General features: G+C 38.1%; 1 protein-coding gene across 1 annotated transcript; it reads right to left on the bottom strand.

Annotated features, from left to right (window-relative positions):
- Positions 1–253: 253 nt before the first annotated feature.
- LOC308335767 (uncharacterized protein) lies at positions 254–22,422 on the bottom strand. Its single transcript, XM_080792951.1, has 4 exons — positions 21,962–22,422; positions 944–1,045; positions 762–851; positions 254–492 (listed from the first exon to the last, which is right to left on the bottom strand). The coding sequence occupies exons 1-4, from the start codon at positions 22,256–22,258 to the stop codon at positions 271–273; spliced, it is 711 nt and encodes a 236-aa protein (XP_080649077.1). The 5' UTR covers positions 22,259–22,422; the 3' UTR covers positions 254–270.
- Positions 22,423–23,120: the final 698 nt, after the last annotated feature.

A 23,120-nucleotide genomic window follows, 5' to 3' on the forward strand; every position in this document is an offset into this window, starting at 1 on the left:
TGTACTTTGATACATTTTGCGAAAATAAAGCAATTGAAAGAGAGAAGTTATCAAGTATCATTAATGTCGTAATTTTATCTACTGGCCCCTGGCCCCTTGCCATTTTTGTAATGTGGCCCACAGGTAAATCTATTTGAGTATCCCTGATACACAGTATATGTCTTTCATTTGCATTGCATCCCCCCCCCCCCCCCCCCCCCAGTCTGAGCATCAGTGTTGCCAGATTTTGCGAGAGCAACAACAAGCAAACCCAATCTGAGAATCCCATCGTCAAATATTCGGGAAAACAGCGCCTCCCCTGTTGATCCTCGAAACATCCCAGATGGACTTTTTGGGTTGTTGTTGAAGATGATCCGATCCAACGCGCTCCTTGTTGCCGACCACTATCAGCCAGTTGTGTTGGACAGTTTGACGGGCTTCAGTCATAACATGTGGTTTCACTGTGCGGTCAAGGTTATCGATTGTGATCTGATATGGTAAACTCACATCATCCTGAAAATACAAGATACATATGTATTAAAACCTGCCCTTTTTAAGTATCATATATTATATAATATAATATATATATTATTATATCTCTCTCTCTCTCTTATGAGAGATTTCACAGCAGAATTGAATTACATTTCAACTATACCACAGCAGGAAAATAAACTAAGGCTATGTCGATGTTGCCATTTTTTCATGGTAATTCTAAAAATATATAAATTCAACATGACTACGGTATGCATGACTATGCATGAAATCCAGAGCCTCATGCCTACCTGTGTGTCATCCACAGAGGTCAGCTCAGGGTCTGATAAAGGCTGGACACCAGACATTGCGCTTTCGTCACTGCTGGGACATGAGACTCCCTTTAGACAAAACAAAAGGGCAAAAGAAGACAATAATTAGATCACATGTGGAGAGAATAGGATTATGTATTTGTGTGTGTTATATCAGTTACCTGTTGATCATCATCACTTTGACATGGACTCTCTGCAGTCGCCCGTTCATCCATCGCAGAGACACCAATTTGACTGCTGCTGGGACTGGCATCACCATAAGCCTGTGTACAACAATACAAGATCATGCATATCGTACGGCATACTATAGCGCGCCGTTTTTCATCATTTTTGAGGATTTGAAAAAAATGACGAAATGACAAAAACGATGGGTTATAGCCCATGTTTTTTGATATTTTGAAAAAAAAAGTTAGCCTCGTTTCTCATCATTTTGGACCGTGGGCTATAGCCCATATCGTACGGCATACTATAGCGCGCTGTTTTTCATCATTTTTGAGGATTTGAAAAAAATGACGAAATGACAAAAACGATGGGTTATAGCCCATGTTTTTTGATATTTTGAAAAAAAAAGTTAGCCTCGTTTCTCATCATTTTGGACCGTGGGCTATAGCCCATATCGTACGGCATACTATAGCGCGCCGTTTTTCATCATTTTTGAGGATTTGAAAAAAATGACGAAATGACAAAAACGATGGGTTATAGCCCATGTTTTTTGATATTTTGAAAAGAAAAGTTAGCCTCGTTTCTCATTATTTTGGACCGTGGGCTATAGCCCATATCGTACGGCATACTATAGCGCGCCGTTTTTCATCATTTTTGAGGATTTGAAAAAAATGACGAAATGACAAAAACGATGGGTTATAGCCCATGTTTTTTGATATTTTGAAAAAAAAGTTAGCCTCGTTTCTCATTATTTTGGACCGTGGGCTATAGCCCATATCGTACGGCATACTATAGCGCGCCGTTTTTCATCATTTTTGAGGATTTGAAAAAAATGACGAAATGACAAAAACGATGGGTTAAAGCCCATGTTTTTTGATATTTTGAAAAAAAAGTTAGCCTCGTTTCTCATCATTTTGGACCGTGGGCTATAGCCCATATCGTACGGCATACTATAGCGCGCCGTTTTTCATCATTTTTGAGGATTTGAAAAAAATGACAAAATGACAAAAACGATGGGTTATAGCCCATGTTTTTTGATATTTTGAAAAAAAAAGTTAGCCTCGTTTCTCATCATTTTGGACCGTGGGCTATAGCCCATATCGTACGGCATACTATAGCTCGCCGTTTTTCATCATTTTTGAGGATTTGAAAAAAATGACGAAATGACAAAAACGATGGGTTATAGCCCATGTTTTTTGATATTTTGAAAAAAAAAGTTAGCCTCGTTTCTCATCATTTTGGACCGTGGGCTATAGCCCATATCGTACGGCATACTATAGCGCGCCGTTTTTCATCATTTTTAAGGATTTGAAAAAAATGACGAAATGACAAAAACGATGGGTTATAGCCCATGTTTTTTGATATTTTGAAAAAAAAAGTTAGCCTCGTTTCTCATCATTTTGGACCGTGGGCTATAGCCCATATCGTACGGCATACTATAGCGCGCCGTTTTTCATCATTTTTGAGGATTTGAAAAAAATGACGAAATGACAAAAACGATGGGTTATAGCCCATGTTTTTTGATATTTTGAAAAAAAAAGTTATCCTCGTTTCTCATCATTTTGGACCATGGGCTATAGCCCATATCGTACGGCATACTATAGCGCGCCGTTTTTCATCATTTTTGAGGATTTGAAAAAAATGACGAAATGACAAAAACGATGGGTTATAGCCCATGTTTTTTGATATTTTGAAAAAAAAAGTTAGCCTCGTTTCTCATCATTTTGGACCGTGGGCTATAGCCCATATCGTACGGCATACTATAGCGCGCCGTTTTTCATCATTTTTGAGGATTTGAAAAAAATGACGAAATGACAAAAACGATGGGTTATAGCCCATGTTTTTTGATATTTTGAAAAAAAAAGTTAGCCTCGTTTCTCATCATTTTGGACCGTGGGCTATAGCCCATATCGTACGGCATACTATAGCGCGCCGTTTTTCATCATTTTTGAGGATTTGAAAAAAATGACGAAATGACAAAAACGATGGGTTATAGCCCATGTTTTTTGATATTTTGAAAAAAAAAGTTAGCCTCGTTTCTCATAATTTTGGACCGTGGGCTATAGCCCATATCGTACGGCATACTATAGCGCGCCGTTTTTCATCATTTTTGAGGATTTGAAAAAAATGACGAAATGACAAAAACGATGGGTTATAGCCCATGTTTTTTGATATTTTGAAAAATAAAGTTAGCCTCGTTTCTCATCATTTTGGACCGTGGGCTATAGCCCATATCGTACGGCATACTATAGCGCGCCGTTTTTCATCATTTTTGAGGATTTGAAAAAAATGACAAAATGACAAAAACGATGGGTTATAGCCCATGTTTTTTGATATTTTGAAAAAAAAAGTTAGCCTCGTTTCTCATCATTTTGGACCGTGGGCTATAGCCCATATCGTACGGCATACTATAGCGCGCCGTTTTTCATCATTTTTGAGGATTTGAAAAAAATGACGAAATGACAAAAACGATGGGTTATAGCCCATGTTTTTTGATATTTTGAAAAAAAAAGTTAGCCTCGTTTCTCATCATTTTGGACCGTGGGCTATAGCCCATATCGTACAGCATACTACAGCGCGCAGTTTTTCATCATTTTTGATGATTTGAAAAAAAATGACGAAATGACAAAAACGATGGGTTATAGCCCATGTTTTTTGATATTTTGAAAAAAAAAAGTTAGCCTCGTTTCTCATCATTTTGGACCGTGGGCTATAGCCCATATCGTACGGCATACTATAGCGCGCCGTTTTTCATCATTTTTGAGGATTTGAAAAAAATGACGAAATGACAAAAACGATGGGTTATAGCCCATGTTTTTTGATATTTTGAAAAAAAAAGTTAGCCTCGTTTCTCATCATTTTGGACCGTGGGCTATAGCCCATATCGTACGGCATACTATAGCGCGCCGTTTTTCATCATTTTTGAGGATTTGAAAAAAATTACGAAATGACAAAAACGATGGGTTATAGCCCATGTTTTTTGATATTTTGAAAAAAAAAGTTAGCCTCGTTTCTCATCATTTTGGACCGTGGGCTATAGCCCATATCGTACGGCATACTATAGCGCGCCGTTTTTCATCATTTTTGAGGATTTGAAAAAAATGACGAAATGACAAAAACGATGGGTTATAGCCCATGTTTTTTGATATTTTGAAAAAAAAAGTTAGCCTCGTTTCTCATCATTTTGGACCGTGGTCTATAGCCCATATCGTACGGCATACTATAGCGCGCCGTTTTTCATCATTTTTGAGGATTTGAAAAAAATGACGAAATGACAAAAACGATGGGTTATAGCCCATGTTTTTTGATATTTTGAAAAAAAAATTAGCCTCGTTTCTCATCATTTTGGACCGTGGGCTATAGCCCATATCGTACGGCATACTATAGCGCGCCGTTTTTCATCATTTTTGAGGATTTGAAAAAAATGACGAAATGACAAAAACGATGGGTTATAGCCCATGTTTTTTGATATTTTGAAAAAGAAAGTTAGCCTCGTTTCTCATCATTTTGGACCGTGGGCTATAGCCCATATCGTACGGCATACTATAGTGCGCCGTTTTTCATCATTTTTGAGGATTCGAAAAAAATGACGAAATGACAAAAACGATGGGTTATAGCCCATGTTTTTTGATATTTTGAAAAAAAAAGTTAGCCTCGTTTCTCATCATTTTGGACCGTGGGCTATAGCCCATATCGTACGGCATACTATAGCGCGCCGTTTTTCATCATTTTTGAGGATTTGAAAAAAATGACGAAATGACAAAAACGATGGGTTATAGCCCATGTTTTTTGATATTTTGAAAAAAAAAGTTAGCCTCGTTTCTCATCATTTTGGACCGTGGTCTATAGCCCATATCGTACGGCATACTATAGCGCGCCGTTTTTCATCATTTTTGAGGATTTGAAAAAAATGACGAAATGACAAAAACGATGGGTTATAGCCCATGTTTTTTGATATTTTGAAAAAAAAATTAGCCTCGTTTCTCATCATTTTGGACCGTGGGCTATAGCCCATATCGTACGGCATACTATAGCGCGCCGTTTTTCATCATTTTTGAGGATTTGAAAAAAATGACGAAATGACAAAAACGATGGGTTATAGCCCATGTTTTTTGATATTTTGAAAAAGAAAGTTAGCCTCGTTTCTCATCATTTTGGACCGTGGGCTATAGCCCATATCGTACGGCATACTATAGTGCGCCGTTTTTCATCATTTTTGAGGATTCGAAAAAAATGACGAAATGACAAAAACGATGGGTTATAGCCCATGTTTTTTGATATTTTGAAAAAAAAAGTTAGCCTCGTTTCTCATCATTTTGGACCGTGGGCTATAGCCCATATCGTACGGCATACTATAGCGCGCCGTTTTTCATCATTTTTGAGGATTTGAAAAAAATGACGAAATGACAAAAACGATGGGTTATAGCCCATGTTTTTTGATATTTTGAAAAAAAAAGTTAGCCTCGTTTCTCATCATTTTGGACCGTGGGCTATAGCCCATATCGTACAGCATACTACAGCGCGCAGTTTTTCATCATTTTTGATGATTTGAAAAAAAATGACGAAATGACAAAAACGATGGGTTATAGCCCATGTTTTTTGATATTTTGAAAAAAAAAGTTAGCCTCGTTTCTCATCATTTTGGACCGTGGGCTATAGCCCATATCGTACGGCATACTATAGCGCGCCGTTTTTCATCATTTTTGAGGATTTGAAAAAAATGACGAAATGACAAAAACGATGGGTTATAGCCCATGTTTTTTGATATTTTGAAAAAAAAAGTTAGCCTCGTTTCTCATCATTTTGGACCGTGGGCTATAGCCCATATCGTACGGCATACTATAGCGCGCCGTTTTTCATCATTTTTGAGGATTTGAAAAAAATTACGAAATGACAAAAACGATGGGTTATAGCCCATGTTTTTTGATATTTTGAAAAAAAAAGTTAGCCTCGTTTCTCATCATTTTGGACCGTGGGCTATAGCCCATATCGTACGGCATACTATAGCGCGCCGTTTTTCATCATTTTTGAGGATTTGAAAAAAATGACGAAATGACAAAAACGATGGGTTATAGCCCATGTTTTTTGATATTTTGAAAAAAAAAGTTAGCCTCGTTTCTCATCATTTTGGACCGTGGTCTATAGCCCATATCGTACGGCATACTATAGCGCGCCGTTTTTCATCATTTTTGAGGATTTGAAAAAAATGACGAAATGACAAAAACGATGGGTTATAGCCCATGTTTTTTGATATTTTGAAAAAAAAATTAGCCTCGTTTCTCATCATTTTGGACCGTGGGCTATAGCCCATATCGTACGGCATACTATAGCGCGCCGTTTTTCATCATTTTTGAGGATTTGAAAAAAATGACGAAATGACAAAAACGATGGGTTATAGCCCATGTTTTTTGATATTTTGAAAAAGAAAGTTAGCCTCGTTTCTCATCATTTTGGACCGTGGGCTATAGCCCATATCGTACGGCATACTATAGTGCGCCGTTTTTCATCATTTTTGAGGATTCGAAAAAAATGACGAAATGACAAAAACGATGGGTTATAGCCCATGTTTTTTGATATTTTGAAAAAAAAAGTTAGCCTCGTTTCTCATCATTTTGGACCGTGGGCTATAGCCCATATCGTACGGCATACTATAGCGCGCCGTTTTTCATCATTTTTGAGGATTTGAAAAAAATGACGAAATGACAAAAACGATGGGTTATAGCCCATGTTTTTTGATATTTTGAAAAAAAAAGTTAGCCTCGTTTCTCATCATTTTGGACCGTGGGCTATAGCCCATATCGTACGGCATACTATAGCGCGCCGTTTTTCATCATTTTTGAGGATTTGAAAAAAATGACAAAAACGATGGGTTATAGCCCATGTTTTTTGATATTTTGAAAAAAAAAGTTAGCCTCGTTTCTCATCATTTTGGACCGTGGGCTATAGCCCATATCGTACGGCATACTATAGCGCGCCGTTTTTCATCATTTTTGAGGATTTGAAAAAAAATACGAAATGACAAAAACGATGGGTTATAGCCCATGTTTTTTGATATTTTGAAAAAAAAAGTTAGCCTCGTTTCTCATCATTTTGGACCGTGGGCTATAGCCCATATCGTACGGCATACTATAGCGCGCCGTTTTTCATCATTTTTGAGGATTTGAAAAAAATGACGAAATGACAAAAACGATGGGTTATAGCCCATGTTTTTTGATATTTTGAAAAAAAAAGTTAGCCTCGTTTCTCATCATTTTGGACCGTGGGCTATAGCCCATATCGTACGGCATACTATAGCGCGCCGTTTTTCATCATTTTTGAGGATTTGAAAAAAATGACAAAAACGATGGGTTATAGCCCATGTTTTTTGATATTTTGAAAAAAAAAGTTAGCCTCGTTTCTCATCATTTTGGACCGTGGGCTATAGCCCATATCGTACGGCATACTATAGTGCGCCGTTTTTCATCATTTTTGAGGATTTGAAAAAAATGACGAAATGACAAAAACGATGGGTTATAGCCCATGTTTTTTGATATTTTGAAAAAAACAGTTAGCCTCGTTTCTCATCATTTTGGACCGTGGGCTATAGCCCATATCGTACGGCATACTATAGCGCGCCGTTTTTCATCATTTTTGAGGATTTGAAAAAAATGACGAAATGACAAAAACGATGGGTTATAGCCCATGTTTTTTGATATTTTGAAAAAAAAAGTGTCGTATCTGGGATCAATAATTCATATAAAATCTCATGTTTGTTAAAGAAATGTTCCACTGATACATTTGGTCACTGCTAAGGTGATGCTAAGTAGGTCTGCCAGGAAGTAGCCAGCTGGCCAGGTGTGATAGGAAATTTAGCATTCTATTGTATCCAGGAGAGACCTTTGCTTACCAAGTGGCAATATGTTGATGTATACCGGTATGTAAAGTTTCAGGCTCCACCTCCGTATATCTGTGTCTATGTAAAAACTGTATATATGTCCTGTAAAATGCAAGGTTTGGGGAGTCTTTTGATGGCCGCGGCAGCGGTCATGCAGATGGGAGCCCTGGGCTCCACGCTCAGGGTCTAAGGCAAAGCGCTCTGTCTAACATGGTTTTTGTTGCAATAAATGATCAACAACACTTCAGTTCATCTCTCTCTGCCTGGTGCTTTCATTCAACTGACCGTCCTGTGCTTTTTGCCTACAACTACAAGCCTGCAAGCCGCCGTGTGCTCTGCCGTTTCTGTCCCAAATAGATTAGAATTCTAGTTCGTGTAGAGGGAGAATTTACACGACAGATGGAGCCTGAATATCACAATGTGCCATTGTGATGGGAACTTCCCATTGCAGACACCGCGAACCTACTGGACCCAGGGGGTTGATTCTGTCTATTTTTGGCGAAAACGGCGTTGAGTTTGGATTTTTTCCGGCGGACGGTTCGGTCCGCGGCGGGACAAAGCAATTTTCTCTTCGACGATTGGAGTGGAGGGCGGCACATATGCGGTGCACAGCGCGTCGACGGGCGTCTCTTCACATCTCGGCGGGGAGAAGCGGCGGTCCCATGCGGGGAAACGACAAGCAGCGAACAAGCGGCGATCAGATGCATTCATCACGGCGTGCGACGGGAGGACGGCGCGGTGCTATTCATCACAATCGACGCTCACAAACGGCGACCCGACCGGGGGACGTCATTCATTCTCTTCATACGGAGCAGATCTGCAAGCTCACGTGTTGCGTTTCGATCGGCCTGTAGCTGCACAGGAGTTCATGTTTTTCTTTCCAGTCATTATGTGATATTTCATATTACATAGTGTCTGGAAGGGGGGAGATGGGTGATAATGTGTTGGACAGAAAGGACAATGGACACGTGAGAGCGGCGCGGTGCACGAAAAAAACATTTTCTTCATACATGCAGTTCCTCGGTTGACCGAGTGGCTGTTCAGGTACGTCATATGAGAGGAGGGAGAATTATGTTTAAGAGAATATTTAAAATACAGTTATGTACAGTCCTGTATCTAAATGTGGGTCTAAAGTAGCCGATGGTGAAAATAGTGGTCGAAATAGTTTAGTCTATTAACTTTATTCAGTTATTCTGCATATGGGACTAAAAGTAATCTTGGGTGAAAGAGTAGCATTGATACCTAGTATCGCTTCATTTTGGAGCAGCGTCTGGTGTAAAGGTAGATTGACTAATTTCTTAAATGAATAATGGATATTAGACAAGGGGGGAGACGATGGGAAAAGAGAGACACTAAAAGTTTATTAATAACGGATGGAGACATTCAGCAGTCTATAATCTGTATTCAAAAAGTGTGTGTCTAATGTAAGTGTATTCAGCATATAAATGTAGGCATGTGTTGATGTGTGTTTTGTCGAAGTTTAAATTAGTTAAAAAGTTGATTCAAGAAGTAGAGCCTATATTGTCTCGGAAATGAGGAAATATGTCTAGCTTTATTAAAACAATGATGTGGCTGGAGTCAGTCGGACGATAGTGCTCCTATCATTTACGCATCAGTGGTAATTCGTCTTGCAATTAATAGAGCTATAGTTATTCTTTTCTCGTATGAAATTTAGTTTGCAAATAATAGTCAACTAAAAGGCAGTTAGTTGCCACGACGTGCGAGATTTTGTTGTTAATATCGAGAAAACTTTGGCCTTTAAACGTAAGACAAGTAACAGTAGTAGCATAGGGTCATTAAGTCTCGCCTAGGTTTTGCGGTGTGGTTGGTGTTGAAAAACACGGCCATTGTTCTTTTGTGCGGTGTGGTTGGTGTTGAAAAACACGGCCATTGTTCTTTTGAGGTGCCAGGGCTTTGATTATAATGAGATCGCCGCGTGCTGTTATTAAGATCGAACCTTGGGAGGATATAGTTTTTAAAAATATAAATGAATTATCAAGCTGTCTGTAAAAGGGTGTTTAAGACAAAGATTTGTGTTGTGTTTTAATGTCAGTTAATCATTTTCCATTTTTGCATTGTTTGAAGATTACCTATTTGTCAGAAAAGTGGTTTATCTTAAATGTAAAAGTGCAATGTCAATAATCATGGATGAAAGGGATGCTGGAATTATTTTTGGGAACTTTTAATAAGTGTCACTGTCTGTCGTTGTTTCTTTCCTATGTTGGTATGTCATATGATGGGGTCAAGGGGGGTGTAAGGGAATTATTGTTTCCACATTTTGTATTCAGCAGACGGTGAGTCTGCTGAAAGGGGGGAAATGTCGTATCTGGGATCAATAATTCATATAAAATCTCATGTTTGTTAAAGAAATGTTCCACTGATACATTTGGTCACTGCTAAGGTGATGCTAAGTAGGTCTGCCAGGAAGTAGCCAGCTGGCCAGGTGTGATAGGAAATTTAGCATTCTATTGTATCCAGGAGAGACCTTTGCTTACCAAGTGGCAATATGTTGATGTATACCGGTATGTAAAGTTTCAGGCTCCACCTCCGTATATCTGTGTCTATGTAAAAACTGTATATATGTCCTGTAAAATGCAAGGTTTGGGGAGTCTTTTGATGGCCGCGGCAGCGGTCATGCAGATGGGAGCCCTGGGCTCCACGCTCAGGGTCTAAGGCAAAGCGCTCTGTCTAACATGGTTTTTGTTGCAATAAATGATCAACAACACTTCAGTTCATCTCTCTCTGCCTGGTGCTTTCATTCAACTGACCGTCCTGTGCTTTTTGCCTACAACTACAAGCCTGCAAGCCGCCGTGTGCTCTGCCGTTTCTGTCCCAAATAGATTAGAATTCTAGTTCGTGTAGAGGGAGAATTTACACGACAAAAGTTAGCCTCGTTTCTCTACATTTTGGACCGTGGGCTATAGCCCATATCGTACGGCATACTATAGCGCGCCGTTTTTCATCATTTTTGAGGATTTGAAAAAAATTACGAAATGACAAAAACGATGGGTTATAGCCCATGTTTTTTGATATTTTGAAAAAAAAAGTTAGCCTCGTTTCTCATCATTTTGGACCATGGGCTATAGCCCATATCGTACGGCATACTATAGCGCGCCGTTTTTCATCATTTTTGAGGATTTGAAAAAAATGACGAAATGACAAAAACGATGGGTTATAGCCCATGTTTTTTGATATTTTGAAAAAAAAAGTTAGCCTCGTTTCCCATCATTTTGGACCGTGGGCTATAGCCCATATCGTACGGCATACTATAGCGCGCAGTTTTTCATCATTTTTGAGGATTTGAAAAAAATTACGAAATGACAAAAACGATGGGTTATATCCCATGTTTTTTGATATTTTGAAAAAAAAAGTTAGCCTCGTTTCTCATCATTTTGGACCATGGGCTATAGCCCATATCGTACGGCATACTATAGCGCGCCGTTTTTCATCATTTTTGAGGATTTTAAAAAAAATGACGAAATGACAAAAACGATGGGTTATAGCCCATGTTTTTTGATATTTTGAAAAACAAAGTTAGCCTCGTTTCTCATCATTTTGGACCGTGGGCTATAGCCCATATCGTACGGCATACTATAGCGCGCCGTTTTTCATCATTTTTGAGGATTTAAAAAAAAATGACGAAATGACAAAAACGATGGGTTATAGCCCATGTTTTTTGATATTTTGAAAAAAAAAGTTAGCCTCGTTTCTCATCATTTTGGACCGTGGGCTATAGCCCATATCGTACGGCATACTATAGCGCGCCGTTTTTCATCATTTTTGAGGATTTGAAAAAAATGACGAAATGACAAAAACGATGGGTTATAGCCCATGTTTTTTGATATTTTGAAAAAAAAAGTTAGCCTCGTTTCTCATCATTTTGGACCGTGGGCTATAGCCCATATCGTACGGCATACTATAGCGCGCCGTTTTTCATCATTTTTGAGGATTTGAAAAAAATGACGAAATGACAAAAACGATGGGTTATAGCCCATGTTTTTTGATATTTTGAAAAAAAAAGTTAGCCTCGTTTCTCATCATTTTGGACCGTGGGCTATAGCCCATATCGTACGGCATACTATAGCGCGCCGTTTTTCATCATTTTTGAGGATTTGAAAAAAATGACGAAATGACAAAAACGATGGGTTATAGCCCATGTTTTTTGATATTTTGAAAAAAAAAGTTAGCCTCGTTTCTCATCATTTTGGACCGTGGGCTATAGCCCATATCGTACGGCATACTATAGCGCGCCGTTTTTCATCATTTTTGAGGATTTGAAAAAAATGACAAAAACGATGGGTTATAGCCCATGTTTTTTGATATTTTGAAAAAAAAAGTTAGCCTCGTTTCTCATCATTTTGGACCGTGGGCTATAGCCCATATCGTACGGCATACTATAGTGCGCCGTTTTTCATCATTTTTGAGGATTTGAAAAAAATGACAAAATGACAAAAACGATGGGTTATAGCCCATGTTTTTTGATATTTTGAAAAAAACAGTTAGCCTCGTTTCTCATCATTTTGGACCGTGGGCTATAGCCCATATCGTACGGCATACTATAGCGCGCCGTTTTTCATCATTTTTGAGGATTTGAAAAAAATGACGAAATGACAAAAACGATGGGTTATAGCCCATGTTTTTTGATATTTTGAAAAAAAAAGTTAGCCTCGTTTCTCTACATTTTGGACCGTGGGCTATAGCCCATATCGTACGGCATACTATAGCGCGCCGTTTTTCATCATTTTTGAGGATTTGAAAAAAATGACGAAATGACAAAAACGATGGGTTATAGCCCATGTTTTTTGATATTTTGAAAAAAAAAGTTAGCCTCGTTTCTCATCATTTTGGACCGTGGGCTATAGCCCATATCGTACGGCATACTACAGCGCGCCGTTTTTCATCATTTTTGAGGATTTGAAAAAAATGACGAAATGACAAAAACGATGGGTTATAGCCCATGTTTTTTGAAATTTTGAAAAAAAAAGTTATCCTCGTTTCTCATCATTTTGGACCATGGGCTATAGCCCATATCGTACGGCATACTATAGCGCGCCGTTTTTCATCATTTTTGAGGATTTGAAAAAAATGACGAAATGACAAAAACGATGGGTTATAGCCCATGTTTTTTGATATTTTGAAAAAAAAAGTTAGCCTCGTTTCCCATCATTTTGGACCGTGGGCTATAGCCCATATCGTACGGCATACTATAGCGCGCAGTTTTTCATCATTTTTGAGGATTTGAAAAAAAATACGAAATGACAAAAACGATGGGTTATAGCCCATGTTTTTTGATATTTTGAAAAAAAAAGTTAGCCTCGTTTCTCATCATTTTGGACCATGGGCTATAGCCCATATCGTACGGCATACTATAGCGCGCCGTTTTTCATCATTTTTGAGGATTTTTAAAAAATGACGAAATGACAAAAACGATGGGTTATAGCCCATGTTTTTTGATATTTTGAAAAAATAAGTTAGCCTCGTTTCTCATCATTTTGGACCGTGGGCTATAGCCCATATCGTACGGCATACTATAGCGCGCCGTTTTTCATCATTTTTGAGGATTTAAAAAAAAATGACGAAATGACAAAAACGATGGGTTATAGCCCATGTTTTTTGATATTTTGAAAAAAAAAGTTAGCCTCGTTTCTCATCATTTTGGACCGTGGGCTATAGCCCATATCGTACGGCATACTATAGCGCGCCGTTTTTCATCATTTTTGAGGATTTGAAAAAAATGACGAAATGACAAAAACGATGGGTTATAGCCCATGTTTTTTGATATTTTGAAAAAAAAAGTTAGCCTCGTTTCTCATCATTTTGGACCGTGGGCTATAGCCCATATCGTACGGCATACTATAGCGCGCCGTTTTTCATCATTTTTGAGGATTTGAAAAAAATTACGAAATAACAAAAACGATGGGTTATAGCCCATGTTTTTTGATATTTTGAAAAAAAAAGTTAGCCTCGTTTCTCATCATTTTGGACCGTGGGCTATAGCCCATATCGTACGGCATACTATAGCGCGCCGTTTTTCATCATTTTTGAGGATTTGAAAAAAATGACGAAATGACAAAAACGATGGGTTATAGCCCATGTTTTTTGATATTTAGAAAAAAAAAGTTAGCCTCGTTTCTCATCATTTTGGACCGTGGGCTATAGCCCATATCGTACGGCATACTATAGCGCGCCGTTTTTCATCATTTTTGAGGATTTGAAAAAAATGACAAAAACGATGGGTTATAGCCCATGTTTTTTGATATTTTGAAAAAAAAAGTTAGCCTCGTTTCTCATCATTTTGGACCGTGGGCTATAGCCCATATCGTACGGCATACTATAGTGCGCCGTTTTTCATCATTTTTGAGGATTTGAAAAAAAATGACGAAATGACAAAAACGATGGGTTATAGCCCATGTTTTTTGATATTTTGAAAAAAACAGTTAGCCTCGTTTCTCATCATTTTGGACCGTGGGCTATAGCCCATATCGTACGGCATACTATAGTGCGCCGTTTTTCATCATTTTTGAGGATTTGAAAAAAATGACGAAATGACAAAAACGATGGGTTATAGCCCATGTTTTTTGATATTTTGAAAAAAACAGTTAGCCTCGTTTCTCATCATTTTGGACCGTGGGCTATAGCCCATATCGTACGGCATACTATAGCGCGCCGTTTTTCATCATTTTTGAGGATTTGAAAAAAATGACGAAATGACAAAAACGATGGGTTATAGCCCATGTTTTTTGATATTTTGAAAAAAAAAGTTAGCCTCGTTTCTCTACATTTTGGACCGTGGGCTATAGCCCATATCGTACGGCATACTATAGCGCGCCGTTTTTCATCATTTTTGAGGATTTGAAAAAAATTACGAAATGACAAAAACGATGGGTTATAGCCCATGTTTTTTGATATTTTGAAAAAAAAAGTTAGCCTCGTTTCTCATCATTTTGGACCGTGGGCTATAGCCCATATCGTACGGCATACTACAGCGCGCCGTTTTTCATCATTTTTGAGGATTTGAAAAAAATGACGAAATGACAAAAACGATGGGTTATAGCCCATGTTTTTTGAAATTTTGAAAAAAAAAGTTATCCTCGTTTCTCATCATTTTGGACCATGGGCTATAGCCCATATCGTACGGCATACTATAGCGCGCCGTTTTTCATCATTTTTGAGGATTTGAAAAAAATGACGAAATGACAAAAACGATGGGTTATAGCCCATGTTTTTTGATATTTTGAAAAAAAAAGTTAGCCTCGTTTCCCATCATTTTGGACCGTGGGCTATAGCCCATATCGTACGGCATACTATAGCGCGCAGTTTTTCATCATTTTTGAGGATTTGAAAAAAATTACGAAATGACAAAAACGATGGGTTATAGCCCATGTTTTTTGATATTTTGAAAAAAAAAGTTAGCCTCGTTTCTCATCATTTTGGACCATGGGCTATAGCCCATATCGTACGGCATACTATAGCGCGCCGTTTTTCATCATTTTTGAGGATTTTAAAAAAATGACGAAATGACAAAAACGATGGGTTATAGCCCATGTTTTTTGATATTTTGAAAAACAAAGTTAGCCTCGTTTCTCATCATTTTGGACCGTGGGCTATAGCCCATATCGTACGGCATACTATAGCGCGCCGTTTTTCATCATTTTTGAGGATTTAAAAAAAAATGACGAAATGACAAAAACGATGGGTTATAGCCCATGTTTTTTGATATTTTGAAAAAAAAAGTTAGCCTCGTTTCTCATCATTTTGGACCGTGGGCTATAGCCCATATCGTACGGCATACTATAGCGCGCCGTTTTTCATCATTTTTGAGGATTTGAAAAAAATGACGAAATGACAAAAACGATGGGTTATAGCCCATGTTTTTTGATATTTTGAAAAAAAAAGTTAGCCTCGTTTCTCATCATTTTGGACCGTGGGCTATAGCCCATATCGTACGGCATACTATAGCGCGCCGTTTTTCATCATTTTTGAGGATTTGAAAAAAATGACGAAATGACAAAAACGATGGGTTATAGCCCATGTTTTTTGATATTTTGAAAAAAAAAGTTAGCCTCGTTTCTCATCATTTTGGACCGTGGGCTATAGCCCATATCGTACGGCATACTATAGCGCGCAGTTTTTCATCATTTTTGAGGATTTGAAAAAAAATACGAAATGACAAAAACGATGGGTTATAGCCCATGTTTTTTGATATTTTGAAAAAAAAAGTTAGCCTCGTTTCTCATCATTTTGGACCATGGGCTATAGCCCATATCGTACGGCATACTATAGCGCGCCGTTTTTCATCATTTTTGAGGATTTTTAAAAAATGACGAAATGACAAAAACGATGGGTTATAGCCCATGTTTTTTGATATTTTGAAAAAATAAGTTAGCCTCGTTTCTCATCATTTTGGACCGTGGGCTATAGCCCATATCGTACGGCATACTATAGCGCGCCGTTTTTCATCATTTTTGAGGATTTAAAAAAAAATGACGAAATGACAAAAACGATGGGTTATAGCCCATGTTTTTTGATATTTTGAAAAAAAAAGTTAGCCTCGTTTCTCATCATTTTGGACCGTGGGCTATAGCCCATATCGTACGGCATACTATAGCGCGCCGTTTTTCATCATTTTTGAGGATTTGAAAAAAATGACAAAAACGATGGGTTATAGCCCATGTTTTTTGATATTTTGAAAAAAAAAGTTAGCCTCGTTTCTCATCATTTTGGACCGTGGGCTATAGCCCATATCGTACGGCATACTATAGCGCGCCGTTTTTCATCATTTTTGAGGATTTGAAAAAAATGACAAAAACGATGGGTTATAGCCCATGTTTTTTGATATTTTGAAAAAAAAAGTTAGCCTCGTTTCTCATCATTTTGGACCGTGGGCTATAGCCCATATCGTACGGCATACTATAGTGCGCCGTTTTTCATCATTTTTGAGGATTTGAAAAAAAATGACGAAATGACAAAAACGATGGGTTATAGCCCATGTTTTTTGATATTTTGAAAAAAACAGTTAGCCTCGTTTCTCATCATTTTGGACCGTGGGCTATAGCCCATATCGTACGGCATACTATAGTGCGCCGTTTTTCATCATTTTTGAGGATTTGAAAAAAATGACGAAATGACAAAAACGATGGGTTATAGCCCATGTTTTTTGATATTTTGAAAAAAACAGTTAGCCTCGTTTCTCATCATTTTGGACCGTGGGCTATAGCCCATATCGTACGGCATACTATAGCGCGCCGTTTTTCATCATTTTTGAGGATTTGAAAAAAATGACGAAATGACAAAAACGATGGGTTATAGCCCATGTTTTTTGATATTTTGAAAAAAAAAGTTAGCCTCGTTTCTCTACATTTTGGACCGTGGGCTATAGCCCATATCGTACGGCATACTATAGCGCGCCGTTTTTCATCATTTTTGAGGATTTGAAAAAAATTACGAAATGACAAAAACGATGGGTTATAGCCCATGTTTTTTGATATTTTGAAAAAAAAAGTTAGCCTCGTTTCTCATCATTTTGGACCGTGGGCTATAGCCCATATCGTACGGCATACTACAGCGCGCCGTTTTTCATCATTTTTGAGGATTTGAAAAAAATGACGAAATGACAAAAACGATGGGTTATAGCCCATGTTTTTTGAAATTTTGAAAAAAAAAGTTATCCTCGTTTCTCATCATTTTGGACCATGGGCTATAGCCCATATCGTACGGCATACTATAGCGCGCCGTTTTTCATCATTTTTGAGGATTTGAAAAAAATGACGAAATGACAAAAACGATGGGTTATAGCCCATGTTTTTTGATATTTTGAAAAAAAAAGTTAGCCTCGTTTCCCATCATTTTGGACCGTGGGCTATAGCCCATATTGTACGGCATACTATAGCGCGCAGTTTTTCATCATTTTTGAGGATTTGAAAAAAATTACGAAATGACAAAAACGATGGGTTATAGCCCATGTTTTTTGATATTTTGAAAAAAAAAGTTAGCCTCGTTTCTCATCATTTTGGACCATGGGCTATAGCCCATATCGTACGGCATACTATAGCGCGCCGTTTTTCATCATTTTTGAGGATTTTAAAAAAATGACGAAATGACAAAAACGATGGGTTATAGCCCATGTTTTTTGATATTTTGAAAAAAAAAGTTAGCCTCGTTTCTCATCATTTTGGACCGTGGGCTATAGCCCATATCGTACAGCATACTATAGCGCGCCGTTTTTCATCATTTTTGAGGATTTAAAAAAAAATGACGAAATGACAAAAACGATGGGTTATAGCCCATGTTTTTTGATATTTTGAAAAAAAAAGTTAGCCTCGTTTCTCATCATTTTGGACCGTGGGCTATAGCCCATATCGTACGGCATACTATAGCGCGCCGTTTTTCATCATTTTTGAGGATTTGAAAAAAATGACGAAATGACAAAAACGATGGGTTATAGCCCATGTTTTTTGATATTTTGAAAAAAAAAGTTAGCCTCGTTTCTCATCATTTTGGACCGTGGGCTATAGCCCATATCGTACGGCATACTATAGCGCGCCGTTTTTCATCATTTTTGAGGATTTGAAAAAAATTACGAAATGACAAAAACGATGGGTTATAGCCCATGTTTTTTGATATTTTGAAAAAAAAAGTTAGCCTCGTTTCTCATCATTTTGGACCGTGGGCTATAGCCCATATCGTACGGCATACTATAGCGTGCCGTTTTTCATCATTTTTGAGGATTTGAAAAAAATGACGAAATGACAAAAACGATGGGTTATAGCCCATGTTTTTTGAAATTTTGAAAAAAAAAGTTATCCTCGTTTCTCATCATTTTGGACCATGGGCTATAGCCCATATCGTACGGCATACTATAGCGCGCCATTTTTCATCATTTTTGAGGATTTGAAAAAAATGACGAAATGACAAAAACGATGGGTTATAGCCCATGTTTTTTGATATTTTGAAAAAAAAAGTTAGCCTCGTTTCCCATCATTTTGGACCGTGGGCTATAGCCCATATCGTACGGCATACTATAGCGCGCAGTTTTTCATCATTTTTGAGGATTTGAAAAAAATTACGAAATGACAAAAACGATGGGTTATAGCCCATGTTTTTTGATATTTTGAAAAAAAAAGTTAGCCTCGTTTCTCATCATTTTGGACCGTGGGCTATAGCCCATATCGTACGGCATACTATAGCGCGCCGTTTTTCATCATTTTTGAGGATTTGAAAAAAATGACGAAATGACAAAAACGATGGGTTATAGCCCATGTTTTTTGAAATTTTGAAAAAAAAAGTTATCCTCGTTTCTCATCATTTTGGACCATGGGCTATAGCCCATATCGTACGGCATACTATAGCGCGCCATTTTTCATCATTTTTGAGGATTTGAAAAAAATGACGAAATGACAAAAACGATGGGTTATAGCCCATGTTTTTTGATATTTTGAAAAAAAAAGTTAGCCTCGTTTCCCATCATTTTGGACCGTGGGCTATAGCCCATATCGTACGGCATACTATAGCGCGCAGTTTTTCATCATTTTTGAGGATTTGAAAAAAATTACGAAATGACAAAAACGATGGGTTATAGCCCATGTTTTTTGATATTTTGAAAAAAAAAGTTAGCCTCGTTTCTCATCATTTTGGACCATGGGTTATAGCCCATATCGTACGGCATACTATAGCGCGCCGTTTTTCATCATTTTTGAGGATTTTAAAAAAATGACGAAATGACAAAAACGATGGGTTATAGCCCATGTTTTTTGATATTTTGAAAAAAAAAGTTAGCCTCGTTTCTCATCATTTTGGACCGTGGGCTATAGCCCATATCGTACGGCATACTATAGCGCGCCGTTTTTCATCATTTTTGAGGATTTGAAAAAAATTACGAAATGACAAAAACGATGGGTTATAGCCCATGTTTTTTGATATTTTGAAAAAAAAAGTTAGCCTCGTTTCTCATCATTTTGGACCATGGGTTATAGCCCATATCGTACGGCATACTATAGCGCGCCGTTTTTCATCATTTTTGAGGATTTTAAAAAAATGACGAAATGACAAAAACGATGGGTTATAGCCCATGTTTTTTGATATTTTGAAAAAAAAAGTTAGCCTCGTTTCTCATCATTTTGGACCGTGGGCTATAGCCCATATCGTACGGCATACTATAGCGCGCCGTTTTTCATCATTTTTGAGGATTTAAAAAAAAATGACGAAATGACAAAAACGATGGGTTATAGCCCATGTTTTTTGATATTTTGAAAAAAAAAGTTAGCCTCGTTTCTCATCATTTTGGACCGTGGGCTATAGCCCATATCGTACGGCATACTATAGCGCGCCGTTTTTCATCATTTTTGAGGATTTGAAAAAAATGACGAAATGACAAAAACGATGGGTTATAGCCCATGTTTTTTGATATTTTGAAAAAAAAAGTTAGCCTCGTTTCTCATCATTTTGGACCGTGGGCTATAGCCCATATCGTACGGCATACTACAGCGCGCCGTTTTTCATCATTTTTGAGGATTTGAAAAAAATGACGAAATGACAAAAACGATGGGTTATAGCCCATGTTTTTTGAAATTTTGAAAAAAAAAGTTATCCTCGTTTCTCATCATTTTGGACCATGGGCTATAGCCCATATCGTACGGCATACTATAGCGCGCCGTTTTTCATCATTTTTGAGGATTTGAAAAAAATGACGAAATGACAAAAACGATGGGTTATAGCCCATGTTTTTTGATATTTTGAAAAAAAAAGTTATCCTCGTTTCTCATCATTTTGGACCATGGGCTATAGCCCATATCGTACGGCATACTATAGCAAGGTGTTTTTCATCATTTTTGAGGATTTGAAAAAAATGACGAAATGACAAAAACGATGGGTTATATCCCATGTTTTTTGATATTTTGAAAAAAAAAGTTAGCCTCGTTTCTCATCATTTTGGACCGTGGGCTATAGCCCATATCGTACGGCATACTATAGCGCGCCGTTTTTCATCATTTTTGAGGATTTGAAAAAAATGACGAAATGACAAAAACGATGGGTTATAGCCCATGTTTTTTGATATTTTGAAAAAAAAAGTTAGCCTCGTTTCTCATCATTTTGGACCGTGGGCTATAGCCCATATCGTACGGCATACTATAGCGCGCCGTTTTTCATCATTTTTGAGGATTTGAAAAAAATGACGAAATGACAAAAACGATGGGTTATAGCCCATGTTTTTTGATATTTTGAAAAAAAAAGTTAGCCTCGTTTCTCATCATTTTGGACCGTGGGCTATAGCCCATATCGTACGGCAAACTATAGCGCGCCGTTTTTCATCATTTTTGAGGATTTGAAAAAAATGACGAAATGACAAAAACGATGGGTTATAGCCCATGTTTTTTGATATTTTGAAAAAAAAAGTTAGCCTCGTTTCTCATCATTTTGGACCGTAGGCTATAGCCCATATCGTACGGCATACTATAGCGCGCCGTTTTTCATCATTTTTGAGGATTTGAAAAAAATGACGAAATGACAAAAACGATGGGTTATAGCCCATGTTTTTTGATATTTTGAAAAAAAAAGTTAGCCTCGTTTCTCATCATTTTGGACCGTGGGCTATAGCCCATATCGTACGGCATACTATAGCGCGCCGTTTTTCATCATTTTTGAGGATTTGAAAAAAATGACGAAATGACAAAAACGATGGGTTATAGCCCATGTTTTTTGATATTTTGAAAAAAAAAGTTAGCCTCGTTTCTCATCATTTTGGACCGTGGGCTATAGCCCATATCGTACGGCATACTATAGCGCGCCGTTTTTCATCATTTTTGAGGATTTGAAAAAAATGACGAAATGACAAAAACATGTTTTTTGATATTTTGAAAAAAAAAGTTAGCCTCGTTTCCCATCATTTTGGACCGTGGGCTATAGCCCATATTAGTTACAAAGCTACAACACTGTGTATACTATATGTAGCCCTCAGCCAAGACCCGCCCGCAAGGTTGCACGTTGGTTTGGCGAGTGGGAGTGTGGTGTTCAATTCCCGCTCCTGTGCCTCACTACATATATGTGTGTGTGTGTGTGTGTGTGTGTGTGTGTGTGTGTGTGTGTGTGCGCGCGCATGTGAAATGGAGAGAGTTCCCCCCTTTTCAACATTTGTTTGTTTACATACCTGCTGGCCACTGCATTCATCTGTCAACGTTTCCTCAATGGGGAACTGCACGGCTGTGTCGGTCTGGCATCCGCTCGTCTTTTCTTTCCACTGGAGAATCTTCCTGTCCCATGATTTCCCCATGTCCTTCAATTTAGACAAAGTCCGACGGTTGGACATGCAGACTCCAATTCTGGCAAGTCGCTGAATGCACCTTTTCTTGGCTCCTCCATGTCTCAGTACAAGCGTGTTGCGATACATTGGAGCACTCATGGAAATGTCACGTGATCTTAAGAGGGTAGCCCCAGCCATGGCCATTGTGCAGGCTTTTGTTTTCCTCCTGTCTTTTTGTCTTGATGTGAGCCCCTGTATATTTAGTGTTTCATCATAGACGGTGCCAGCATATTCTAAGAACTTTAAAAAAATGGGTGCATTTGCTCGCCACTCACTAATCAAATTGTCCCACTTGAAGTCGTTCAGAGCTTGTGTATTCGTTTGCCTTAATACAGAGTTGAACGATGGCCTACACAGTGACTTACACTCTTCCTTCAAAAGTTTAAGAACTCTATCCACTGTTGCATCCACCAAGCTAGGTACCGCCATCAGTAACTTTGGGAGTTGTTCATATTTCCCTCTAAGAAGTACTTCTCCCATCTTTTCATAGGTCCCACGTAGGATTCGACTGCCACGACTTTGCTGAGAAGTCATTTGAACCTGTGGACAATGACATATTAATTATTACCATTAGTAGTAGTATCAGGAGTCATAGAATTATTTATGGCTGCAACCAATTATTTAATTGAAATCACTAGATTTTAATATTTCTGAGTGTATATATAGTGTATATATTTATTTTAGAAACAAGTACCCTGATTATTCTCCTCCTGATAAATCGTTGTTTTCGTTGCCTTTGTTGCATCCTTGCTGGTATCAACACAGGGGAAAATGCTGAGCTGGGTGGCATCTGTTGTGTTGCGCTTAGCATGGGCTGTTGTACAGCAGCATGCGTTGGGAAGGGTGGAACAGGAACTGGTATAACGGAGGCAGGTGGTGTTATCTTTTGTACAGTCACTGGCAACAAAGCTGGTGGTGGAATGGGTTGTGTAGATTGGGAAGGCCCTTCTTGGCACGTCATGGAGAGTTTTCGTACAGCAGACTGTAAAAAAAAAAGGAAAAGTAC

Source organism: Protomyctophum bolini (assembly GCF_963924005.1).
Source record: "Protomyctophum bolini genome assembly, chromosome: 20".
Taxonomy (NCBI): domain Eukaryota; kingdom Metazoa; phylum Chordata; class Actinopteri; order Myctophiformes; family Myctophidae; genus Protomyctophum; species Protomyctophum bolini.